The following is a 27,126-nucleotide window of genomic DNA, read 5'->3' as shown; positions in this document are numbered from 1 at the left end:
GTTTTAAGGAAAGTCTTAAAGGATGATAGAGAGGTGGAAACGTTTAGGCAGGGAATTCCAGTGCTAAGGCAGTTGAAAGAACGGCCACCAATGGTAGAGTGATAAAAATCAGGTATGTGCAATAGGGCAGAAGTGGAGAAGCACAGAGATGTCAGTGGGTTGCAAGATGTCCCGCTCATATTTTAAAATAACAGTGAATTGTATGTTATGCTGTTAAAAAGGTTGTGTACAGCTGTGTGTGTGGTGGGGTGGGAAATTGAGGGGACCCCGCACTACTCCGATTACGTGGCAGGCGGCCACTTTACATACTGGCGCCAGCTTCCCCCCACCAAACTCCCCCTCACCCCAATCGCATGGCGGGGGCCGCCTCGGCGACCCCGTTCACGCTGTTACCTGTTGGAGGGAGCAGGTGCTGGCGCCATTTTTAAAAGGCTGCCAGCCCTGCAAACAGTACAACATAACGCAGAGTTCACCCCTTCCCCCATCCCATCAGAGTGCAGAGTCCACTTCTCCCCCCTCACCCAAGTGCAGAGTCCATCCCTCCCCCCCCACCCGTGCAGAGTCCACCCCTTTGTCCCCCCCACCCATCAGAATGCAGAGTCCACCCCTCCCCGCCCACCCAAGTGCAGAGTCAGCCCCTTTGTCCCCCTTACCCAAGTGCAGAGTCCACCGCTCCCCCCCACCCATCAGAATGCACAGTCCCTCCCCCCCACCCCCAAGTGTAGAGTCCACCCCTTTCCACCCCCCCCCCCCCCACCCATCAGAATGGGTCCACCTCTCCCCCCTCACCCAAGTGCAGAGCCCACCCCTTTGTCCCCCCCACCCATCAGAATGCAGAGTCCACCCCTTTGTCCCCCCCACCCATCAGAATGCAGAGTCCACCCCTTTGTCCCCCCCACCCATCAGAATGCAGTCCACCCCTTTGTCCCCCCCCCCATCAGAATGCAGAGTCCACCCCTTTGTCCCTCCCCATCCATCAGAATGCAGAGTCCACCCCTTTGTCCCTCCCCACCCATCAGAATGCAGAGTCCACCCCTTTGTCCCCCCCCCACCCATCAGAATGCAGAGTCCACCCCTTTGTCCCTCCCCACCCATCAGAATGCAGAGTCCACCCCTTTGTCCCCCCCCCACCCATCAGAATGCAGAGTCCACCCCTTTGTCCCCCCCCCACCCATCAGAATGCAGAGTCCACCCCTTTGTGTCCCCCCCCACCCATCAGAATGCAGAGTCCACCCCTTTGTACCCCCCCCACCCATCAGAATGCAGAGTCCACCCCTCCCCCCCACTTCCCCCAAAGTGCAGAGTTCACCTCTTTCCCCACCCCCCCACCCATCATAGTGCAGAGTTCACTCATTCCCCACCTCGGTGGAGCCAGCTATTTGTGGGTGGGAAAATGAAAGCGCGTTAGTGCTGCACATTGCGCTGCAGATTGGGAACTGAAGGCAAGATCGTCGTGCTTTGCATTTTAATGCATGCAAGTATGAAACTTAAATATGCTAACTCAGGTCCCATCGCAGCGCGGTGCAGGGGCCACCACAGAGTTTTCCCGCCACTGGGAAGATTGGGCCCAGCAATCCCAGCATCTAGTTCCGTGGCGGGCTACTGCTGCTCCAATTCTCTGGCCACCCCTGCCACGGAACACGATGTCGGGCTGGGAACAAAATCCAGCCCAAAATGCACTTTGTGAAATCTTCAGAAAGCTAATAGATTAAGTATAAATGGTTACTGTCTTTACTACCAGGCTGAGCTCACAAATAATTGAATTATATTCTTACAGCATCTCTAAATACTGTATATGAATGTTATATATTCTTTATCACCAAGCTTATATTATAAACAAATTGACCTTTCATATTTTGGCAATGGTCAACTAAATTCACAAGAAAATGAAGAATAAGACTCAAAATAAATCAAACTGCAAATACTGATTCAGTTGAGAAAAAAACTGCACAATTGCACAGCTAACTTATTCTTGGCCATCTGAAGATCAGTTCTAACTTGGCATTTAAAAGGCAGAGTGTCAAATTAATGCAGTACCCTGACCTTTACAAAAATAAAACAAGGTCAGCCACTGCAAATACTGGCAAGTCTCAAACATCACCCAGTGCACACTGCTGCTACTCAGTCATTCTCTTTAAATAGATGACATGCCACCTTTGACATTTTTAAACCATCTCCTGCATTAAGACTACTTCAAATCCAGTTATTAAAATGAAAGTCTCAAGTCCCTTTTTACAGAACTTTAAAGTCGAATTGGTTTTGAAAGTTTCATTAATTATGAAAGTTTATTTCAGAAAAGAGATGTTCAAGCTCCCTAATGAAAAATTAACTTAGCAATAACCAGCCTTAAGTATATAATCTTGATCATATTCGAATTAGTGCACCCTGACAAAAAAAATTACAATCTCTTGGGCTTAAAAGTATAAACAGAACAGATCAGTTAACATAATTGAATTGTAAACACTAAGCAGACTTAACAGGATTCAAGGGGATACATCACAAGTGAGTATTATCTTTGCAAAGACATATTTTTGTTAAGGCATCAAAAGGATTGGATGGGAGCACAAGCCAGTCAACAAAAGCTTGACCATTTCCAGGACTTTTCTCTCTCTCCCTTCAAAATAATATTGAGACACAATCTGGTTGCAGGAGTAGCATGTTAGCAGCCTTGGATATCATGGTACAGATTATTTATTGCTCTTGTCAGCCTGGACTCAGTTGCAAAACTTTCACCTCAGAGTCAAAAGATGGTGGGTTCAAGCCCCACTCCAAAAGCCTGAGCACACAATCCAAGATTGCACGTCATTGCAGTACTGTTGCACTGTTGAAGCTGTTGCCTTTTGGATGAGACATTAAAGATACTCTCAGGTGGATGTAAAAGATCCTATTAATGCTATTCAAACAGCAGGGGAGATCTCCCTAACCAACATTACTTGAACAGATTATCTGGTCATTTATTTCATTGCTGTTTGTGGGATCTTATTGTGCAAAAATTGCTCATCACATTTCCTACACTATAAAAATAAGCACTTCATTGACTGTAAAGTATCCTGGGATGTCCTGATGTCATGAAAGGCATATAGAAATTTTTGCATTTTATTTCAGATAGGATGTGCAATCAAATTAAGGCGTTAGTGTTTTGCAGACAAGTCTCTGCGCTACAACCCTTGGATTTCTGCAGCCCAGCTTTATTCTAGACCCAAAACAAGAAATGCTGGAATCACTCAGCAGGTCTGGCAGCATCTGTGGAAAGAGAAGCAGAGTTAACGTTTCGGGTCAGTGACCCTTCTTCGGGGTTCCGAAGAAGGGTCACTGACCCAAAACGTTAACTCTGCTTCTCTTTCCACAGATGCTGCCAGACCTGCTGAGTGATTCCAGCATTTCTTGTTTTTGTTTCAGATTTCCAGCATCCGCAGTATTTTGCTTTTATTCTGGACCCAATAGCTGAGAACTGGTACAAAGCAAAATAACTCATGTTTAATGTTAAAGTGTCTATCTGTAGCTACAACTTTGCAGTTCAGTTACAAAATGGGATGTAAGAAAACTATAATTTAAGGGAGGGGGTTTATTGTTATTATTTACAACAGGAAAAATGCCCACTGATATCGTTACTGGATCAAGAAGTACAGCGAGAATAAAAACGGCACTTTAAAGTAGGAAAGGAAAGTGACTGATATCAAGAAGTGATAAATTTGTTAAATAAATATAAAGCACTACTCAAGACATCAGCTTCCAGTTCCTATACTGCCTATATTAATATAATATACATTTTAAAGTACAAAAATACAATTCTCATTTTTTGCACAAGAAAATAAGTCTAAACCCTACACCATAGCACTTAAAAGATTTACTATATTATTAATTCTGTCAAAACATCCTATCACACTGAATAAAAAATTAACTAAGAGTTTGCTCCTTTTTGTTTCCTCAAACACGCACTGCTTAAAAAACCAACAACCAGAGGTAAATATGTAACAGGCTTGTCTTGTAAGATTGCCTGAAATCTTGAAGTTATCCAGAGCATTCATTGTATATCTATCTCCAAATAAAACACGCCAGTTGATCTCCCATGATATGGTTCCACAGGTCATCTGGGATTTGGGACAAGGTAAATTGTTATGTAGTCATATTCCAAACCAGAAAGTGGAGCGCGGAGCATGATAGAGAACTTAATGTTCGAGTTAGTAACATGAGCACAAAGAACTGTGATGGCAGGGAAAAAAACACTTTTCCTAAATCTGAATGTAATCAGAATTTACAGTACAGAAACATGCCATTTAGCCCAACTGCCGATTGGCTTTATCTGCGAAAAATGTTTTATTTGCCTCATCAAAAAAATTGGATGAAGTACTGGAGCAATTATTTTCAACAACTGACAATACTGCCCAGTCGCACAGCATACTCCAACTTCCTGCTTGTAAGGCCTGTGTCCTTGCTAAGTATTGAGGCTGAATAGAAACAGAAAGAAGCATTTTAGGGGTTTTAGTTCAAAGTGACATGCACAGTGGTACATTCGGAGAGCTCTAATCCACAACTTTGTGAAACCTCTTAGGCACTGCTGAGGAGCAAACTGGAACCTATGGAACGGCAGCATAATGTAAACCCCATGTCAGTAAGAGACTAGTCTGTGTAAGGGGAAAAACGTATCTTTGATACCTTTAACTCAAATTAGCTGACTTTATGGGTAAGCTTAGCCTTTGCTTATGAGCTGTAATAAAGTAGTATCTACATATCTGCAGTTGTAGCATTTAGAAAATATTAAAACAATATTGATTGATACAGTTACACATGCACAGACAAGGGCAATCTGATTATAACGCTTATACTTGTATCTGATCTTACTGAATTGGTTCTCTTTTTTTCCTCCTGACACAACCCGACACAAATGCAGATTTTATATTACTGGAATTTTTCCATTAATTCAGTACCTGTATGGTTGTAGACCACATCTGTAATGCACAGTACATTCCATTCCTTCTTTAACTTCTCCACTAGCCGTGCAACATCGCTCCAAGTGTGAGTTTTATCAGGTCGAGAAAAATCAGGGTTTAGTTCCAATTGGTCAGCTAAAGAATAGCATGATCTGGACAGTCCAAGAGTTTGCAATGGAGTAAAATGTATCATATTATAGCCTATTAAAGAGAATAAAAATTATTACTCATTTATGTGTTCAAATAAACTAATGTAGCAGTTAAATCATTAATCATTTCATAACTATCACCAAGGTTTGATTTCGAGCAAAGCATTCCAAGTTGCATAAATTTGGCTTCTTTTAGACATCAAAGAAAGAAAGAGCTTGCATTTATATAGCATCTTTCATGCCTCTGGATAACCCAAAATGCTTGTTTGCATGTTCATTACTTTTGTTTTGGACAAATAGTGAATATTATACAGACAAACATGATAGTCTAAACCCACAACAGCATAGAAGATGTGACTAGTTAATCTGTTTTGATGGTGCTGCTAATTGAAGGATGAATGTTGAGCAGAAACTCCCTAGTTTTACACGAATAAGTGCCATAGGACTATCCTACCAACTGAATAGGCAAATGGAACTTTGATTTAATGCTCTCCCAAAAGATGGCATCTCTGACAATGCAGTTCTCCCTTTGTACTGCATTGAAGCATTACCTTAGATTAGATGCTGCAGTGGGACTTGAATATACAAATTCTGATCTGGAGCATAATGCCCTCAACTGAGTGAAGTCAACACTTCAATTAACTTAAAAGCTCAATTCCATGTAATAAAATATTCTTCAACATTGTTACAATATTTTATTAACATGGTTTAAACCATTGCTTGGCTCTAGACATTTTAGCAAGAGGGCAAGTATCAGCAGAAGGAGGGGAGAGCTTAGTCTTGTGCCTGGGTGTGAGCAAAGAAGCAAAAGGGAAGTACAGTGCAGCTCCAACACCCAGAACACCATAAGGACTTAAAATATTAAATTATGAAGGAAGGCTGCAATATCCTGGCTTGTATTTGAGTTTAGAAGGTTGACCATTACGCCAGCAGACCCTACCAGTGTACGGCAAGTTAAAGTATCCTTGAGACGTACTAGCTGATCTTACAGATAACAGGTTTTGTTCGGGAACAAGCTGCAAGAACCAAACACTTACAGATACAGCCTACATATGCCAGAGTACAATAAATAGCCTGCAATATAGATGAAGGCAAAAGACTAGCTGCGTATACAGCTCACCTTACTTCGCAGCGTGGCATCAGCTTGCTGGCAAAATTAACAAGCTACGAACAGGGATATGTACGTGCAGCCTCAGGTAGCCAAATAGGATAAAGATCGATCCTCTGCCCTCCCAAAAGTTAAAGGACTCTCCGGACAATTGGAAGTCCATTGCCTTTAGGCAGCCCACAAAAGACAAGTCTTAGAATTTGAGGGAAGAATAGCTTGCTATTTAATGCAATGCTGTAGAACAGTTGTTGATGATATGATTATCAGTCAATATATATTCAAACTTGCTTGAAACCACTTTGGCCAGAGTCTCTCAGAATTTATTGTGACAGTAACCATAGTAATCGATTGGTTTCACATACAAAACCATTTCCATTTAATGTGGCTTAAAAAACCCAGGATCAATATCCTGTACCACAATCCCATTCCAGTCACTCAAATGACTGGTAACAGGAACTTCTCGGCCGGACTTTATTTGGTGACATTTGCAATGATGCAAGAGTAATTCTTTTAGATTTGCTTTTGTATGCATGCTTCTGCATCTGCTTGACATATGGCATTTTATACACAATTTACATTATATTAAGTCACCTCTACAATATTTGTAGGCTATGTTGGAAAAGCACAGTTGTCAGCATCTGCACTCAACATCAGTATTTTGTCAAAATACAGCACCCACAGTATTTTGATTTTGGAAAAACATAGCTGTCTATTGTCCTTTTCAGGATATTCTACTCCTCACTTAGAGAGAAGGCACTCCAGAAGTAACATTTCTTTTCTGCAAAGAAAGCTTCTGCTAAGAGTTCAGTAATGTTTCTTACTTAGAAAGAGTTAGATTGTTTAAATTAATTCAGAAGCAAATCATAGCTACAGGGCTTGAAACATACTTCAAAGCAAATGCAGTACCTACCCTGTTAATGTTAGTTGAGTGTGGGATTCAGTTTTCTCTTCACTATCTAAAGATGTTTAATAGCCCCCTCAATGTTCCTTGCTTTCTTCTAACTTTATAGTAATGACTTGCAATGAATTAAGAGTTCAATATAAAAGCAATTCTTTGAACCCTTCAGTGAGTGTGAAAAAATTGAAATAGCATTGCATTTGCAGGGCTAATTAAAAGTGCTAGGCTAGAAGTTTCATTATTTTTGGTTTGCAAGTAAAGGTTGGTAAAATAAATGATTTGCCTCAAACTTGTCTTTTAAAGTATTTCAGTTAATATATTGATTGCCCAGTAGAAAGACACCAGACATTATGTACCAATACTATTGGGAAATAGAAAGGCTGCTGAACCGGTGCATTATCAGTAACAATTGCAAAGAAAGCTCAAAAAGTGCCTCCTGGATTGCTCTAGTTTGATTGGATGTGCGAATGTCAATTGTAATTTTTGAAAATTCATCATCCTGTTTGTAACTAAACCAATTAGTGTTCGTTCTATTCACACAAGAATGAAATTATTTCATTAGTTTCGAGTCAAGCAGAGTCACTATAACAAGAAAGGTTTGTGACACGATGGTGCTAAATTTAGTTTCTGTGCTGTGAGTCAATGTACTGTGCTACTCATGAAAAATGCAATCAGCCTACTTGTAAAATAAGAAAAACAAGCCATGTGGTTTTGTAATTTCTTTAAAAATATTCTGTAAGCTGTTTGTCAATTTTACAAAGTATGTTTTTTAACTGGTGTTGTGCCCTTGCCCATTGGTTTTCCATTATTTAGTAAATAAAGGCAAAAGGGGGACCAAAGTTGCATATCCTTAAGGATGGAACACTATTTATATACATCTTAATTGTATTTTTTAAACTATCTGCATCTATAATTGTATCCACTTTTGTGCTTGCAGCTTTTATACATTATCATCATGGATAAGACTTAGTTAGATTTTGATTAATTGATCAAAAAGAGTGGAAGGTAGGTAACAGGTGCAACTCAACAAAGAAGTTAACATGTATACGAAGGGTTAAAATGGAGGCAAATCTACAGATGAATGTTAAATGCATCAAAAGTAAGGTTTGAAGTAAAATGCTTCAATTAGGATTTGGAATGCACAGCCAATTATAGCCTTAAAGAGGAAAAATTGCAGGAATGTGGGACTAATTGGATTGTTCTCCAAAAGAGCCAATGCAGACCTGATGGGCTGAATGGCCTCTCTCTGTGCTGTATTATTCTATGATTCTATAAGGTGCTGTGGCAGTGGAGTATTTGCAATATAGTAGGGACACTAAAAAGATGGCTGTGCCACGAGTTATCATGGAAACGTACCTGGGTTATTGAACGCAAGAGGTCAGGAATGAGAACAAGCCACTCTATCCTGCCAAGCTCCATCCCTCCAGTGCACAAACTCTCACAGCATCTAACTGTGCTTTCAATTACAGAATGGGTTTGCTGGGTAGATGAACTGAAACAATTCTTACTTTGAGTGGAGCAGTTATTCCCAATACCTGTTCTAAATTTACTTTTCATTCATTTCCTATGTTCCTATTTCTATTATTACTCCCCTGCCCTGCCTTCTTTATTTGACAATGTGAAGTAATGATCTGGATTTACCTTACCTATGTCAATTAATATTTTACATATTTTGGTGCACTGAGTAACTACAATGTTGCTACAGGAGTTTTCTGAAAGTAAAGGAGGTGAAATGAAGCACTAAGTTTCAGATGATTTTTAGTCTACTGTAAGTGCAACAAAAACAGAAAAAGATCAGGTGCTGTGGCTGCTTTCATTTAGTTTGGAGGAACATTACAATTTTTTATTTCCCGCTTTTTAAAAAAAAAAACGGGAGATGCAGTTGAATAAATTCTGCATGTGTTGAGAGACTATAACTTGTCCTTTTTCTTCTTAAACATTCCACAAGTTAAAAATTAGCATCTTTTAATGAGGCTATTCAATCTGGATCATATGCAACCAGGAAGTGACGACTCCCATCTTAAACACACGAGTAATAGCTAGAATTCTTTAAAAAAATCCTCCCCATTGCTCTGCTAAAGGAAAGTTAACGAAGGTGGGATTTGGAATCTACCGCAAGTTAACATTGATCTGTGGTCACTTTCTGCGATCCGTCTGTCTCAGTGAACAGCAACTCACAAAGGTGCAAATAGTCACAAACTGGCAATCAGTCCGCAGGCGACCAAGGACACCAAAGCTCAAGTGGTGTTGCAGAAATGGATAGCCTGTACTGGCAACTCTGTGTAGTGTTATTATAGGTGATAAGACAATAAGTGCTGGAAGGCTATTTGATTGTGATGAGATCCCTGCTAAGCCTTATCCCACCCTCACTTGACTACTACATACTGCACTTTCCAGCAGGTCTCAAAGATAACGATCGAGAATTCCAGCTGATTTTCCTTTCCACCAGCCTGGGACCCTAAGACTATTTGCCTGATTTATGTGGTTCAGTATTGCAATGGAGCGGCAAGATAAATCAAATAGCTTGTTAGGAATCCAAAATAACACTTGCAGAAATAAAACTATAAGAAATTCTTAGAGTGATTCGAGAGGTGAAAATCACAACAGATGTTACTGAAGCTAAAATTAAGGATGAAAATAGTTAAAAATTATTAGCTCATTCAATTGTTCAAACGTGTGCAACATAACTTTCCTAAACAGCAATAATTCAAGTAGAATGATCAGTTAGAAGAAACTCAGAAAAAATAAGAATGAATGCCAAGTTCTAAGGGACAAAGGATGGCATTGAAAAGCTTCTGAATCCAAATTGTTAAATTAGAAATTGTAGGAGTCTCAACTTTAATCTCTGGGGTCCACATAAAGCATTTATCATTTTCCTTTTCCCGACCTGTTAGTCAATTTCTTAACCACTTCCAAGTTTTTAACTTGAATCCCCAACTCCAGTTTTATTTATTTTTTTATTTTATTTTTAATTTAGAGATACAGCACTGAAACAGGCCCTTTGGCCCACTGAGTCTGTGCCGACCAACAACCACCCATTTATACTAACCCTACAGTAATCCCATATTCCCTACCACCTACCTACACTAGGGGCAATTTACAATGGCCAATTTACCTATCACCTGCAAGTCTTTAGCTGTGGGAGGAAACCGGAACACCCGGCGAAAACCCACGCCGTCACATGGAGGACTTTCAAACTCCGCACAGGCAGTATCCAGAATCGAACCCGGGTCCCTGGAGCTGTGAGGCTGCAGTGCTAACCACTGCGCCGCCCATGTTGGAACATTGTCAAATGCTCTTTGGATGTTCAAGTCTTTCCAGAGTCGACCTGACACAGGTGGCGCAGTGGTTAGCACCGCAGCCTCACAGCTCCAGCGACCCGGGTTCAATTCTGGGTACTGCCTGTGTGGAGTTTGCAAGTTCTCCCTGTGTCTGTGTGGGTTTCCTCCGGGTGCTCCGGTTTCCTCCCACATGCCAAAAGACTTGCAGGTTGATAGGTAAATTGGCCATTAGAAATTGCCCCTAGTATAGGTAGGTGGTAGGGGAATATAGGGACAGGTGGGGATGTGGTAGGAATATGGAATTAGTGTAGGATTAGTATAAAATGGGTGGTTGATGGTCGGCACAGACTCGGTGGGCTGAAGGGCCTGTTTCAGTGCTGTATCTCTAAACTAAACATGTCCCTTGCTCAAAAAATGTTAAGGAGGTTGGTTAAGCAAGATGCCCCTCTTCAGAGTCCATTCTGGCTACATAATACATATAATCAAATGGTCAATTCCAATTACCAGGGCATCCCCAGGATATGATTTCTTCATTACCATCAGCACCTCAGAAATTACAACCTTCATGGAATCCTACCATGCCATACAGCTGAGCAATCTATTAGATTATTGGTACTTTAACAAGATTTGACAGTTAAATATTTCATGAGAGCCATATCATTTTTATAGGAGGTGTAATTCTATAGCTAGTCCATATAAATGGCTGTATAGAAACGCAAGAACAGGAGTAGAGCTATTCTGCCATTCAACGAGATCACAGCTGATCTATATCTCAACTCCACATCCTTTTATAGCCTTGCCTAGCAAAAATCCATCGCTCAGGTTTAAAATTAATTAAGCTAGCATTTACTGCTTTTCATGAGAGAGTGTGCCCCACTTCTACCATCCTTTATACCAATAAACACTGATCCTCTGCTAATACAACTTGTCCTACTCTCAACTGTTCGCTTTTTTTTTTGGATATTGTAATGTCTCTTGCCCAGATTATAGCATGGATGAAAGGGAATGTATGATTCACCATTAATGATGGATGATGAACTCAGTTTTTGCCAATTTTACATTATAAGAGCCCTCCAGCTATGTGATGATCTATATTTCTCAAGATGGTCTAGCAAGCCTAAAAGTTATTCTATAAAATTTAACCATGCTTACAGATATTAAAACAGGCCTATTTGGCACAGTATAATAGTGCATTGCATTCTAGACAAACTGGTACTAATTTGTAGTGCTGGGTGACAACTGTAGTCTGATTCTAGTCAGGTAGAGTCATTGATAGCAGACTTTTTGTCTGGGCATGAATAGTAGTGGCATTTGCATATTAAGTTGAAATTCAGCACCTGCTCCACAGCCAGGCGACACAATTGTATTAGTGGTAGGCACATAGATAACTCTGGTTAACTGCCCAAGGGCTTTTTCTCTTAGCATAATGTCCAAGAGTTGCTTTATTTATTTGTTCACTGACAAAGCCAACATTTATTGCCCATCTTAACTGCCCTTGAGAAGGTGGTGGGGAGCTCCCTTCTTGAACCACTGCAGTCCACATGGTGTAGGTTTTGAGAAGGGATTTCCAGGTTTTTGATAGACACACCCACACAGATAATTAGGAATGATCTTTTATTGGAAGGTGAAGCTTCTTCCCCTGTATCCTATCCCATATTTACAAGAGAGGTTAGAGAAACTTCTGCATATATGGAAACAGTATTACAGTCTTGTATGGTTTTGAGTTGTTTGTTGATATTGCAATGCACATTATGGCCGGTCATCTGGTTATCTATATAGGTTAAGAAAAGTTATGATAAACCAAATGACGTTAAAGCTATTTTTCACAATACTAGAGAATTATAATTAGTGCATGCATTGATCTTCATTACCTGACTCCTTAGAAACAGTTAGGCGGTCTTCCCATTCATCCAACTGTCCCAAACACTTAGACAAGAACGTCTGTGCACATATGCAATCCAGTGGCAGAACATGATTGTCATGTCCGACATGTAGAATAGGATCTACGACGATAAAGCCTGCACCAATTTTTTGATTACTTCTTAAAAAAAAGAGACAAAATTTATGCAGTGAGTTATGCATGTTTCCCGCAATCATTTGTTGGAATTATGGTGCTAATATATTTTACTTAAAGTCAAACCAATAAGCATCTTCTTTCCATTCACTTTTCTGCCTCACCACTCCACCCCTGCCAAGATTACACATTCACCCCATACAGCATACATTTTAAATATAATGCTGTTTATGAAAAACGCATCTGGCATTGTAGCATTATAGATACATTAGCAAGTCACTGTAATGTAGTTTTGTTGATAAATGATAAGACCATGCACTTAAAACTACTTTGTAATGGTTTCCACGATATTAAAAATGTTTTTTTTCCTCTTTTCCCCCTCGTGGTGTTCTGTAGCTCTCATTGAGATTCCCTTACTCCAAAGACTGCTGATAGTGTGGTTCAGCAAGTTAGGACATCTGCCTCTGCTGACTTATAGGTCTCTTCATGGAGAACTAGTCGTGGACACCTAGCGGCAGAAGGAGAGTTGAAAGGACAGTCAAAGTGAAATGACCTTCCAGCTGGGAATCCACTCAGCTTTGGTTATCGCAATTGAAAGATCATGAAAGAATCTCATGTACTTTTTTCCCTCAAAGAAGAGAACACTTACAGAAAGGTGACCTGGCATTAATTTCATAGAAATTGACTTTCAAACAAGAAACTAAAAGTTAACACCAACTACCAAATGACATTCATACCATAGCCTCTCCAGGAATCAGTCTACTAGAAAGACAAAGGGGGAACCAAAAATTAAGGCTTTGGAGCTGTGGAGATATCCTGCCCAAAAGTGGAATAGGTCAATGTTGGAAAGAGGAACAGGAACTTAAAAAATAACATAGGAAGTGACAAACTAATTGAGCACTGGTATCTTTTCCATTTCATACCCAGGCATTTCAGGAGGTTACATTGCCTTCGGTGTAAATTTACAGTGACTTTGAAAGCAAAGATCTAAGGATTCTTTGATAAAAACAGCAATAACTTAGCATTTATGGCTTTAGAAAAGCACCTGGGGAGGCGGTGGGGCGGGGGGGTAAGAGGGAAAGGGGGAGCAGTTGGTAAAAGGAGGGATCTAAATGAAAATTGGACTCTGCTTAATTACTCAACTGAAATGGATTTGGCTAATTTTGTTGGAAATTTGCTACCTAGTACAGAACAGAGCCTCATAGGACAGAAAGACCCCAGGTTTGATATGCAGAGACAGCTGAATTCCACCAATGTGATGGTAAGGTTGCTACAACTGACCCCAAAAGCCTCTTAAGGAAGGGAAAAGAAAACCAGCTAGTGTTCTCCTTTGGCATCCAACACAACCTGGAGAAAAATGCATGCTTATGGATGTCAAATGAAGACAGAACAGGCTCGCGTGTGATGCTTTCCAGTCAATTAATCTGAAGTCATTCACTGCTTGGATCCAATATGTGAGAAATGGAGAGGATTCCAGAAAGTGGCCAATGGCCTGCGAACCATACCCCAGATTAGTTCAGCATCTTCATGCAAGAAAATTGGAAAGGCTAAAGTAAAGTGGACAGTGAAAGCATTTTAACAGACTACTTTATTTCTAAGATAGGATAATTAATCATTTCAGCTCACCCATGGCCAAAATGAAATTGAAATGATCCAGACATATGCAGATCAATTGCACAGTATCTATCAGAGTCATCTTTTCCTATTGTATTCTGCCACTGCAGTAACTGAAAGTGATGACGCTCAAAAGTATCTGTAGCAACTGGATAGTTGGTGTGCACATGGACATCCTTCCCTTGTAAAGATGGTCCAAGGCGAAACTGTAATTCATATCCTGAAAACGAAAACAGAACGAGAACAGAAAAAGTAAAGTATAACCAATCTTACGCCAGTTATAAGCAAGTAATCTTTACCATCAACGGAATGAATATAGTTACGCTCCTTCTTAAATGTGAATGTAAATTTTGCATCAATTATCAACCAGAAGTATTGTTTTGAAACCTTCAAAGTAAAAGTACCCATAATTAAATTTTAGCTGCTGATCATCAACTGAGTAGACAGGAACTTTTCTTTATTCAACGTAACAATGTAAATCTGCACTGGAAGAGAATTCAAGACTCACATTTATACAGTGCCTTATCAGGTTTTTCATCAATTCTTTAGAACAGCTCACATACATTGAATGGCATGGCAGTTCAACCACTTTGTGCACAGCCAGACCCTACAAGCAACAATGACATGTTGATGTTTGCCAGGATATCAGGAAAATTCCCTGTTTTTAAAATAGTACCATAGGCCCTTGACCATCCACATGAGGCAAACAGTTGGAGGCATCTCAGTTTAAAATCTTATCCAATGGAAGGCACTTACAAAAATGTAAAACTGCAGTGAGTCAGGCAGATAAGATGCTCAAGTCTTGGAATAGAACTTCTGGCTCCTGGCTGAGTCATGGACAAAAGAACTGAACTCTAGATAGGAGATGAGAGTGACTGCCCTTGACATCAAGGCAACATTTGACCGAGTATGGCATCAAGAAGCCCTAGAAAAACTGGAGTCAATGGGAATCAGGGGGAAAACTCTCCACTGGTTGGAGTCATACCTAGCACAAAGGAAGATGGTTGTGGTTGTTGGAGGTTAATCATCTCAGTCCCAGGACACCACAGCAGGAGTTCCTCAGGGTAGTATCCTAGGCCCAACCATCTTCAGCTGCTTCATCAAAGACCTTCCTTCCATCATAGGTCAGAAACAGGGATGTTCGTTGATGATTGCACAATGTTCAGTATCATTCATGACTCCTCAGATACTGAAGCAGCCCATGTCCATATGCAGCAAGACCTGGACAACATCCAGGCTTGGGCTAATAAGTGGCAAGTAACATTCGCGCCACACAAGTGCCAGGCAATGATCATCTCAAACGAGACAGAATCTAACCATCTCCCCTTGACGTTCAATGGCATTACCATCGCTGAATCCCCCACTAACAACACCCTGGGGGTCACCATTGACCAGAAACTGAACTGGACCAGCCACATAAATGTTATGGCTACAAGAACAGGTCAGAGGCTGGGAATTCTGTGGCGAGTAACTCACTTCCTGTCTCCCCAATGCCTACCCATCATCTACAAGGCATAAGTCAGGAGTGTGATGGAATACTCTCCACTAGCCTGGATGAGTGCAGCTCCAACAACACTCAAAAAGCTCGACACCATCCAGGACAAAGCAGCCGGTTTGACTGGCACCCCATCCACCACATTCAATCCCTCCACCACCAGCGCACAGTGTTGTACCATAAACAAGATATACTGCAGCAACTCACCAAGGCTCCTTCGACAGCACCTTCCAAACCTGCGACCTCTACCAGGTAAAAGGCCAAGGGCAGCAGATGCATGGAAACACCACCACCTGCAAGTTCTCCTCCAAGCCACACACCATCCCGACTTGGAACTATGTCGCCGTGCCTTCACTGTTGCTGGGTCAAAACACTGGAACTCCCTTCCTAACAGCACTGTTGGTGTACCTACATCCCAAGGACTGTAGCAGTTCAAGAAGGCAGCTCACCACCACCTTCTCAAGGGCAGTTAGGGATGGGCAATAAATGCTGGCCTAGCCAGCAATGCTCACATCACCTGAACGAATAAAAAAAAGTGACACCCTTATTCAAGAAAGGATGCAAGGCCAGTCCTAGCAACTACAGGCCTGGAAGTTTCACAATCAATGGTGGGTAAGGTTTTAGAAACAATAATCAGGGAAAAAAAATCAACAGACACTTGGCGAGGTTTGAGTTAATTAAGGAGAACGAGGATGGATTTGTAAAAAGATCATGCTGGACTAATCTAATTGAATTTTTTGATCAAGTAACAGAGAAAGTTGATGAAGGGAATCTGGTGGATGGTGTTTATATGGATTTTAAGAAAGCATTTGATTAAGTACCACATAAAAGGCTGGTTGACAAAACGGAGGCTCATGGAATGGGGGGGGGGGGGGGAGAAAGGGGGGTGGTCAGTGCCCATTTGGATAAGAAAAACTGGCTTAAAGACAGAAAACAGCAAGTCAGAGTAAATGGTTGTTTTTCAGACTGGAGGAGGGTAGATAGTGGTGCTCCCCAATGGGACTACTACTTTTTTGCTATATATAAGTGACTTGGATCATAAAACGCAGTAGAATTTCAAAATTTGCCGATGACAAGTGTAAGATGATGCATTTTGGCAGAAGGAATAGGGTGAGGCAATATAGACTAAATGGCGTAGTTCTAAAGAGTGTGCAGGAACAGAGGGGCCTGGGGGTGCATGTGCATCGATCTTTGAAGGCGACAGGACATATTGAGAGACTGGTTAGCAAAGCAAATGGGATCTTGGGCTTCATAAATAGAGGTATTGAGTACAGAAGGAGGGAAGCCTTTATAAAGCTCTGGTTCGGCCCCAATTGCATCCAGTTCTGTTCACCACACTTTAGGAAGGGTGTGAGGGTCCTTGAGAGGGTGCAGTGGAGATTTACCAGAATGGTTCCAGGGATGGGGGATTTCAATTACAAGATTAGGGTGGAAAAGCTGAGGTTGTTCCCCTTAGAGCAAAGGAGATTGAAGGGAGATTTAATAGAGGTGTACAAGATTATGACAGGCTTAGATAAGTTAGACAAGGAAAAACTGTTCCCATTAACTAATGGTACAAGGATTAGGGGACACAAATTGAAGGTTTTGGGCAAGAGTGCAGAGGGAATATGAGGAAAAACTTTTTTTTTTTAAACGCAGCGGGTGCTAACGACCTGGAACGTGCTGTCCACAAGGATGGTGGAAGCAGAGACAATGACTTCAAAAAGGAAACTGAATGGCCACTTGAAGGAAATAAACTTGCAGGGCTACAAGGATCGAGCAGGGGACTGGGTAGCTTCGTGGAGACACAGCATGGATTCAATGGGCCAAATGGCCTCCTTCCGGACCATAAATGACTCTAAATAGGGAGGGGTAAGAATATGAAGGGATTTAAAATCAAGGATGAGAATTCTAGGTTTGAGGCATTGAGACCAGAAGCCAATATAGGTCAGCAAGGACAGGTGGGTGCGAAGGACTTGGTGCAGGATATAATACAGGCAACAGAGTTTTGAATGAGTACAAGTTTATAGAGGAAGGAGGTAGAGATTGAAGAGGCCAGCTAGGAGGGCCTTGGATGTCACAACAGCATGGATAAGGGTTTCAGTGGCAGATGGACAAGGTAGAGATGAAAGCAAGCGATGTTTTGGTGAAGTGATGCAGTGGATCTGAGGTTAGAAATTCAGCTTAAAGTCAAAGCCGGCACCAAGGATGCAAACAGTCTGGCTCAGCCTGAGAGTGACCAGGGAGAGGGATCAGATTGATGGCATGGATCTGGGGATGGTGTGGGGGTGGGGGCAGAATTTTAGTGGTTGAATTTCTTCAGTCTTCCCAATGTTTAGCTGCATAAAATTGAGATTCATTCAAGAATTTGCTGAAAATGAAGTCCAGCAACACAAAAGCAGTGGAGGAAATAACGGGTAGAGCTGGTGCCAACCTACACACAAAAACTGACTATGTCTGTGGATTATGTTGCCAAATGGTAGCATGTATATGAGGAATAGGAGGGGGTCAAAGATGGGGTGATGCCAGAGGTATGGGAATGTAAAGAGAAACCATTGCTGGTGATGCTCTAGTTACAATCAGATCAGTAAAACTGGAACTAAACAAGACCAGCTTCATTGAGCTGGAAGGAGGACAGATGTTAAAGGAGGATGGCATTGCTGACGGTGTCAAGGCTACACAGAAGTTGAGAATGGATAATAGACCTGGCTGACAACCATAGAAAACATCATTGGTTAGGGCAGTTTTGGTGCTGTGGCTGAGGCAGATTGGAGAGATTCAACGAGAGAGTTATGAGAGAGATGGACATCAATGTAGAAGGAGACAAGGAGACAACACACTCAAGGACTTGAGGAGGAAGTGAAGTTGGAGATGGGGAGTGGGGGGGCAAAGATGGTAGTTTGCAAGGACGGAAAAGTCAAGCAAGGGTTTTTGATTTGTGGGGGTTGGGCGGGGGGTGGGCATGTGGGCGAGTTAGCAGTTTTAAAAAGGAAAACGGCCAATACCTGAACAAAGAAGCAATTTATGTCAGTTAACGCCGGCAGAAGGAAGGGACGCTGATGGTTGGCAGTATAGAGGGAATGGGGACCAAGGGACAAAGAGACAGGCTGCAATGCACAATATGAACTCGAAGAGGGCACAGAAGAGGAAATAATGAGAAGGAGAGAGAGATCTGGATTCAGGACCACAGTGTGGGAGGTTTGGTTTGATGGAAAGAGGAAAAAGAGGGAAAGCAGCAGAGGCAGCTAAACAGATGAGGTGGCATGACTTCTGCTTCAGATCCAGTCACCTTTCCAGCCTCAGGTCAATTCAAGTACAGAACACAGAAAGCTCTCAGCCACCAGCAGGAAGTCCTGTCAAAATTTGGGCTAAATTTAGCTGCAGCAGGCCTTTCAGACCTGGCACAGGTGCAGATATAAGCAGCCTATGTTCTGCTTCTCAAAAAAATTTGAAAAAAATTACACAAATTATGAGGTTTCCTCGTTGGCCTCTGAAAGACCACATTATCTGAATACTTGCACAATTATAGATTCTGGAAAAAAAATCTAAGACCATTACCACCACAATAATGCTGGATGCCTGGGCTTAGCATTCAAAGGATTTATTTGCAGGACACATCAGAGGATGCATTTTCCCAATTCGTCTATCATTGGCATACACCCATCTACTTATTCTGTACCCACTATCATCAGCTCAAACACTGGGAAATGAGGGTGGGTTGACATTGAGGGTTGGAAACATGGCAAAGCCCAAGCATCTTTCTGCAGCCCATCTCAGATCCTCTGATCAGCAGTAAGCTTAAGCCATAACCAGTTTGATACTGGCCACCATTAGTACCCCAAACTACAGCCTGAACTGAAAATCACTTTAATCCTCCCTCCACATCAACCTACAGCTTCCTTTCAAAACATCTCATCAACATCGGTCCCTGGCATTCCTACAGCCAATCCTCAATTCGCATTCAAGAATCCAACTTCACCCCTGCCAAACATCCAACAATAGGATGTTTGTGCAATCCTTTCAGATTCTCAGCTTCACCTCAATCTCAACTTCCTCCAACTTTAAAATCTCCATCCAGGGCAGTCAGACAGCCAGATCCAGAGCCCCTCAACCCTGACCCAGAACTGAGCCTCACCAACTATTTTTTTTTTTTTTTTTAATTCATTCGTGGGATGTGGGCGACACTGGCCAGGCAAGCATTTATTGCCCATTCCTAATTGCCTTTGAGAAGGTGGTGGTAAGCTGCCCTCTTGAACTGCTGCAGTCCATTTGGTGTAGGTATACCCACAGTGCTGTTAGGAAGGGAGTTCCAGGATTTTGACCCAGCAACAGTGAAAGAATGGCGATATAGTTCCAAGTCAGGATGGTGTGTGACTTGAAGGGGAACTTGCAGGTGGTGATGTTCCCATGTATTTGCTGCCCTTGTCCTTCTAGTTGGCAGAGGTCGCAGGTTTGGAAGGTGCTGTCTGAGGAGCCTTGGTGCATTGCTGCAGTGCATCTGGTAGATAGTACACACTGCTGCCACTGTGCGTCGGTGGTGGAGGGAGTGAATGTTTGTAGATGGGGTGCCAATCAAGCGGGCTGCTTTGTCCTGGATGGTGTCGAGCTTCTTGAATGTTGTTGGAGCTGTACCCATCCAGGCAAGTAGAGAGTATTCCATCACACTCCTGACGTGTGCCTTGTAGATGGTGGACAGGCTTTGGGGAGTCAGGAGGCGAGTTACTCGCCGCAGGATTCCGAGCCTCTGACCTGCTCTTGTAGCCACGGTATTTATATGGCTACTCCAGTTCAGTTTCTGGTCAATGGTAGCCCCAAGGATGTTGATAGTGGGGGATTCAGCAATGGTAATGCTGTCGAATGTCAAGGGGGGATGATTAGATTCTCTCTTGTTGGAGATGGTCATTGCCTGGCACTTGTGTGGCGCAAATGTTACTTGCCACTTATCAGCTCAAGCCTGGATATTGTCCAGGTCTTGCTGCATTTCTACACGGACTGCTTCAGTATCTGAGGAGTCACGAATGGTGCTGAACATTGTGCATTCATCAGCGAACATCCCCACTTCTGACCTTATGATTGAAGGAAGGTCATTGATGAAGCAGCTGAAGATGGTTGGGCCTAGGACACCACCCTGAGGAACTCCTGCAGTGATGTCCTGGAGCTCTGATGATTGACCTCCAACAACCATCTTCCTTTGCACTAGGTATCACTCCAGCCAGCAGAGGGTTTTCCCCCTGATTCCCATTGACCTCAGTTTTGCTAGGGCTCCTTGATGCCATACTTGGTCAAATGCTGCCTTGATGTCAAGGACAGTCACTCTCACCTCCCCTCTTGAGTTCAGCTCTTTTTTCCATGTTTGAACCAAGGCTGTAATGAGGTCAGGAGCTGAATGGCCCTGGCGGAACCCAAACTGAGCGTCACTGAGCAGATTAATACTAAGCAAGTGCGGCTTGATGGCACTGTCGATGACACCTTCCATCACTTTACTGATGATTGAGAGTAGGCTGACAGGGCGGTAATTGGCCGGGTTGGACGTCCTGCTTTTTGTGTACAGGACATACCTGGGCAATTTTCCACATTGCAGGGTAGATACCAGTGTTGTACCTGTACTGGAACAGCTTGGCTTGGGGCGTGGTAAGTTCAGGAGCACAGGTCTTCAGTACTATTGCCGGAATATTGTCAGGACCAATAGCCTTTGCAGTATCCGGTGCCTTCAGTCATTTCTTGATATCACATGGAGTGAATCGAATTGGCTGAAGTCAATCTGTGATGCTGGGGACTTTAGGAGGAGGCCGAGATGGATCATCAACTGGGCACGTCTGGCTGAAGATTGTTGCAAATGCTTCAGCCTTATCTTTCGCACTGATGTGCTGGGCTCCCCCATCATTGAGGATGGGGATATTTGTGGAGCCACCTCCTCCAGTTAGTTGTTTATTTATCCATCACCATTCACGGCTGGATGTGGCAGGACTGCAGAGCTTCGATCTGATCCGTTGGTTATGGGATCGCTTAGCTCTGTCTATCGCATGCTGCTTACGCAGTTTGGCACGCAGATAGTCCTGTGTTGTAGCTTCACCAGGTTGACATCTCATTGAGATATGCCTGGTGCTGCTCTTGGTATGCTCTCCTGCACTCTTCACTGAACCAGGGTTGGTCGCCTGGCTTGATGGTAATGGTAGAGTGGGGGATATGCTGGGCCATGAGGTTACAGATTGTGGTTGAGTACAATTCTGCTGCTGCTGATGGCCCACAGCACCACATGGATGCCCAGTTTTGCACTGCTAGATCTGTTCGAAATCTATCCCATTTAGCATAGTGATAGTGTCACACAACCTCAGCCTCTACCAGTCATGGATGAGCTGGACATACAGCCAACCAAATCGGAACTCAGTGATGCCATTGATTCCCTAGCCAGCGGAAAAGCCCCTGGGAAGGACAGCATTACCCCTGAAATAATCAAGAGTGCCAAGCCTGCTATACTCTCAGTACTACATGAACTGCTATGCCTGTGCTGGGACGAGGGAGCAGTACCCCAGGACATGCGCGATGCCAATATCATCACCCTCTATAAAAACAAAGGTGACCGCGGTGACTGCAACAACTACCGTGGAATCTCCCTGCTCAGCATAGTGGGGAAAGTCTTTGCTCGAGTCGCTCTGAACAGGCTCCAGAAGCTGGCCGAGCGCGTCTACCCTGAGGCACAGTGTGGCTTTCGTGCAGAGAGATCGACTATTGACATGCTGTTCTCCCTTCGTCAGATACAGGAGAAATGCCGTGAACAACAGATGCCCCTCTACATTGCTTTCATTGATCTCACCAAAGCCTTTGACCTCGTCAGCAGACGTGGTCTCTTCAGACTACTAGAAAAGATCGGATGCCCACCAAAGCTACTAAGTATCATCACCTCATTCCATGACAATATGAAAGGCACAATTCAACATGGTGGCTCCTCATCAGAGCCCTTTCCTATCCTGAGTGGTGTGAAACAGGGCTGTGTTCTCGCACCCACACTTTTTGGGATTTTCTTCTCCCTGCTGCTTTCACATGCGTTCAAATCCTCTGAAGAAGGAATTTTCCTCCACACAAGATCAGGGGGCAGGTTGTTCAACCTTGCCCGTCTAAGAGCGAAGTCCAAAGTACGGAAAGTCCTCATCAGAGAACTCCTCTTTGCTGACGATGCTGCTTTAACATCTCACACTGAAGAATGCCTGCAGAGTCTCATCGACAGGTTTGCGTCTGCCTGCAATGAATTTGGCCTAACCATCAGCCTCAAGAAAACGAACATCATGGGGCAGGATGTCAGAAATGCTCCATCCATCAATATTGGCGACCACGCTCTGGAAGTGGTTCAAGAGTTCACCTACCTAGGCTCAACTATCACCAGTAACCTGTCTCTAGATGCAGAAATCAACAAGCGCATGGGTAAGGCTTCCACTGCTATGTCCAGACTGGCCAAGAGAGTGTGGGAAAATGGCGCACTGACACGGAACACAAAAGTCCGAGTGTATCAGGCCTGTGTCCTCAGTACCTTGCTCTACGGCAGCGAGGCCTGGACAACGTATGCCAGCCAAGAGCGACATCTCAATTCATTCCATCTTCGCTGCCTTCGGAGAATACTTGGCATCAGGTGGCAGGACTATATCTCCAACACAGAAGTCCTTGAAGCGGCCAACACCCCCAGCTTATACACACTACTGAGTCAGCGGCGCTTGAGATGGCTTGGCCATGTGAGCCGCATGGAAGATGGCAGGATCCCCAAAGACACATTGTACAGCGAGCTCGCCACTGGTATCAGACCCACCGGCCGTCCATGTCTCCGTTATAAAGACGTCTGCAAACGCGACATGAAATCGTGTGACATTGATCACAAGTCGTGGGAGTCAGTTGCCAGCATTCGCCAGAGCTGGCGGGCAGCCATAAAGACAGGGCTAAATTGTGGCGAGTCGAAGAGACTTAGTAGTTGGCAGGAAAAAAGACAGAGGCGCAAGGGGAGAGCCAACTGTGCAACAGCCCCAACAAACAAATTTCTCTGCAGCACCTGTGGAAGAGCCTGTCACTCCAGAATTGGCCTTTATAGCCACTCCAGGCGCTGCTTCACAAACCACTGACCACCTCCAGGCGCGTATCCATTGTCTCTCGAGATAAGGAGGCCCAAAAGAAAAAGAAAGTGTCACACAACACGACGGACGGTATCCTCGATGTGAAGGCGGGACTGCGTCTCCACAAGGACTGTGCGGTGATCACTCCTCCCAATACAGTCATGGTCAGAAGCATCTGCAGCAGGCAGATTGGTGAGGACGCGGTCAAGTATGTTTTTCCCTCATGTTAGTTCCCTCACCACCTGCCGCAGACCCAGTCTAGCAGCTATGTCTTTTAGGACTCGGCCAGCTCGGTCAGTAGTGGTGCTACCGAGCCACTCTTGGTGATGGACATTGAAATCCCCCACCCAGAGTACATTTTGTGCCCTTGCCACCCTCAGTGCTTGCTCCAAGTGCTGTTGAACATAGAGGAGTACTGAGTCATCAGCTGAGGGTGGGCGGTAGGTGCTAATCAGTAGGAGATTACCTTGCCCATGTTTGACCTGATGCCATGAGACTTCATGGGGTCCAGACTCGATGTTGAGGACTCCCAGGGCAACTCTTTCCCTACTGTGTACCACTGTCCCGCCACCTCTGGTAGGTCTGTCCTGCCGGTGGGACAGGACATACCCGGGGATGGTGATGGCAGTGTCTGGGACATTGTCTGTAAGGTATGATTCCGTGGGTATGACTATGTCAGGCTGTTGCTTGACTAGTCTGTGGGACAGCTCTCCCAACTTTGGCACAAGCCCCCAGATGTTAGCAAGGAGGACTTTGCAGGGTCCACAGGGCTGGGTTTGCCGTTGTCGTTTCTGGTGCCTAGGTCGATGCCGGGTGGTCCGTCTGGTTTCATTCCTTTTTATTGGCTGCGTAGCGGTTAGGTACAACTGAGTGGCTTGCTAGTCCATTTCCAAGGGCATGTAAGAGTTAACCACATTGCTATGGGTCTGGAGTCACATGTAGGCCAGACCAGGTAAGGACATTAGTGAACCAGATGGGTTTTTACAACAATCGACAATGGTTTTTCATGGCCATCATTAGACTAGCTTTTAATTCCAGATTTATTAATTAAATTCAAATTCCACCTTCTGCTGTGGTGGGATTCGAACCCATGTCCCCAGAGAAATACCCTGGGTCTCTGGGTTACTAGTCCAGTGATAATAACACTACGCCACCGCTATGGACCCAGTTGAACCAAAATCCCACACAAACATACACAGCCTTAACTCCACCCCATGAAAGTTTTCATTCACTTCAAACTACAGACTGTTAGCCCCACTTGCACCTTCAACCCACACTTGCTTCCCCACACATAGTCTAGCCTCATTGTTAGCTCATGCGGCATGCTGTAGGAATCCACAAATCTTATGAAAAAATTACACTACAGAAATTAAGAGCTTATTTTAAACAAAGCATTTCATCTGATATCCCCAACTGAAACATAAATGCTAATGCATAATAATTAAATTAATTAAATGGCCTTAATTTATTACAATGAAATTGCCTAACAATTTATATCATAGCCTTACTAATCATATTTCAAATTTATCCACCATATTGAATAGCTAATAAAATGGGACCTGCTAGTAATTATGATTGACATACAAACACACTTTTACAGCAAATATCACAATTACACTGCTACCCAAATGTGTTAGCTTCAAGCCAAAAAAAATCACCAGTAACATAATAACCATAGTGCAAGACACCAATGTTGAAGAGAATGGGAGAGAAGGCAGTAGGTGTTGATTTTTTTTTAAAAAGCTAAGCTAGGGTAAAATCATGGATTGCAGCAACAAGTGAGGTTCTGCAATTTCAAAATCTTCAGATAGAATTACGTTCAATGCATCTTAATTTCAACACAGTGGGTATGCAGGAAGGAAGAGTTACTGTAACATCTAACTACAGGACAATAGAATACAACAGCTTTTTTTCTGACAGCAATTTAAAATAAAACAGTCAACTGCACTGAAGACAAGTACGCTGCTTATCAAATGAAGTTCTGTGACAGAAGTTTTACTACAGGTCATAGATACTGCTCCCAAATTAGACTGAAGCAAACTATCAGTTATGTCACATCTCAAATTTGCCAAAAGAAAACATGCATCTGTTCACACATGTATGTTCAAAAGCTTTCATGTGCAAATGTGTCAAAATTACAATATAACCGGAAAGTAAACAACTCTGAAGCAAAACTCTGAAACGACCTTTCTTACAGCAGAAGGTCGTGTTAAAAGCTGCTCTTTCACCTGGCACTTGTTCATTGGAACTATTTGAACTTGCAACATATGTATGCACAAAACACGGCAGGTTAAATAAACACTGACCTTGTTTGAGCCGAAAAAGTGTTCTTTCAAGCTTGTCCCATTCATTTAGGTGTAGAATGCGAATTTGTTTAGGTGGCTCCATCGTTTAAATTCTAAATGTGCTCGACTCTCCCCTACAGAAAGTAAATAAGGTTCAATCGGCAATCCTTAAAACTACACACAATTGGGACAATGCATCAAATCAGCTAGTACACGCTGCCAGTGGTACGTTTCTCCACCACCAACTACATTTTAATTTTATAAACACCAGCAAGAGAAAGGGGGACGGGCGAGAAAATAAAGTTACAGCAAAACAGCAGGAACACCTTAATTTCCTCCCACAAGGTGTCCAGACCCAACAAGCAGGCAAGAGAACCGTTAGGTGACAGCACTGATGCAGACCATGGCTGGAGAGGATTTATTCACAAATATATAATCGCTGATGCAAGCACCGTAGGTAACAATGCTGCGATCATCATCACTCCAGCCGCTCTGAACAAGCTGAGGCTGCTGCCAGCAGCAGGACGAGGGGGAGCGGCCCTGCTTCACTCGGCCTAATGCAGCCCGCAGCTGATTGCTTATCTACCCCATTAAATCGTTGCTTAGCTCCAAGCCTCAGTACCGCGGGCCAGCAACTGATTAAAGCTCCTCACCTCCCTATTGCTCGCTTCTCTGTCGGCACTTCCCCTCTCACTGCGGCAGACAAGCAAGCCACCACCCCTCTCAAAGTCGCGACGCGTTAGGCTGAGCTTGGACGTGCCGTCGGAACCCGAGACCCCGCCCTTCTCTTCCCTCGCCGCCCCCGAGACCCCTCCCCCTCGCTCCCAAGGCCTCACGCCTCCCTCCCCTCCCCCCATTCCCCGAGGCCCCTCCCTTCCCCCCATTCCCCGAGGCCCCTCCCTTCTCTTCATCTCTCCGCCCCCAGGGCCTCTTCCCTCCCGAGGTTCCTCCCCCTGGCTCCCCAGGCCCCACCCCGCTCCAGAACCCCGCCCTCATTCCCGAGGCCCCGCCCTTCTCTTCTCCACTCCGCCCCCGGGGCCTCCCCCTCACGCTCCTCTTGGGCTGCGCAGCCTCCCGATGCTGACCTTTCACCTCCGGAGAGGAAGATGTTTCCCCAACAACAGATAGGGTCGGGGGGTACAATTAATGTCAGCCGTTTAGAGCGGATGTGGAAACGTCGTTGCCTGGTGCTCAGGTCGGCTGTCGTTGAGCTTTGCTGCTCGGGTGCAGCGCTTTGAGGAATTGGCCGCCCCGGCCTAGAGCGGGCCGATGGGCG

At 43.8% G+C, this 27,126-nt stretch overlaps 1 protein-coding gene across 5 annotated transcripts in view; it reads right to left on the bottom strand.

Moving 5' to 3' along the window:
* The window catches only part of agla (amylo-alpha-1, 6-glucosidase, 4-alpha-glucanotransferase a), a 124,390-nt gene extending 97,264 nt beyond the window's left edge, over positions 1 to 27,126 (bottom strand). The window contains exons 1-5 of one of the 5 annotated variants that reach the window (XM_068036876.1): positions 26,936 to 27,126; positions 25,872 to 25,984; positions 14,008 to 14,215; positions 12,239 to 12,408; positions 4,929 to 5,132 (exon numbers count right to left, since the gene is read on the bottom strand). In XM_068036876.1, coding sequence (XP_067892977.1) covers positions 4,929 to 5,132; positions 12,239 to 12,408; positions 14,008 to 14,215; positions 25,872 to 25,953 — 664 coding nt within the window. In that variant the 5' untranslated portion in view covers positions 25,954 to 25,984; positions 26,936 to 27,126. Of the gene's footprint in view, positions 1 to 4,928; positions 5,133 to 12,238; positions 12,409 to 14,007; positions 14,216 to 25,871; positions 25,985 to 26,176; positions 26,270 to 26,302; positions 26,456 to 26,503; positions 26,610 to 26,935 lie in introns of those variants that run through there. The other 4 variants (XM_068036875.1, XM_068036879.1, XM_068036878.1 and 1 more) reach the window with 4 other exon arrangements.

This window comes from Heterodontus francisci, chromosome 8 (genome assembly GCF_036365525.1).
Source record: "Heterodontus francisci isolate sHetFra1 chromosome 8, sHetFra1.hap1, whole genome shotgun sequence".
NCBI lineage: Eukaryota > Metazoa > Chordata > Chondrichthyes > Heterodontiformes > Heterodontidae > Heterodontus > Heterodontus francisci.
Note: the sequence above shows the minus strand (reverse complement) of the source record. Positions and strands in the feature narration are given on the sequence as shown.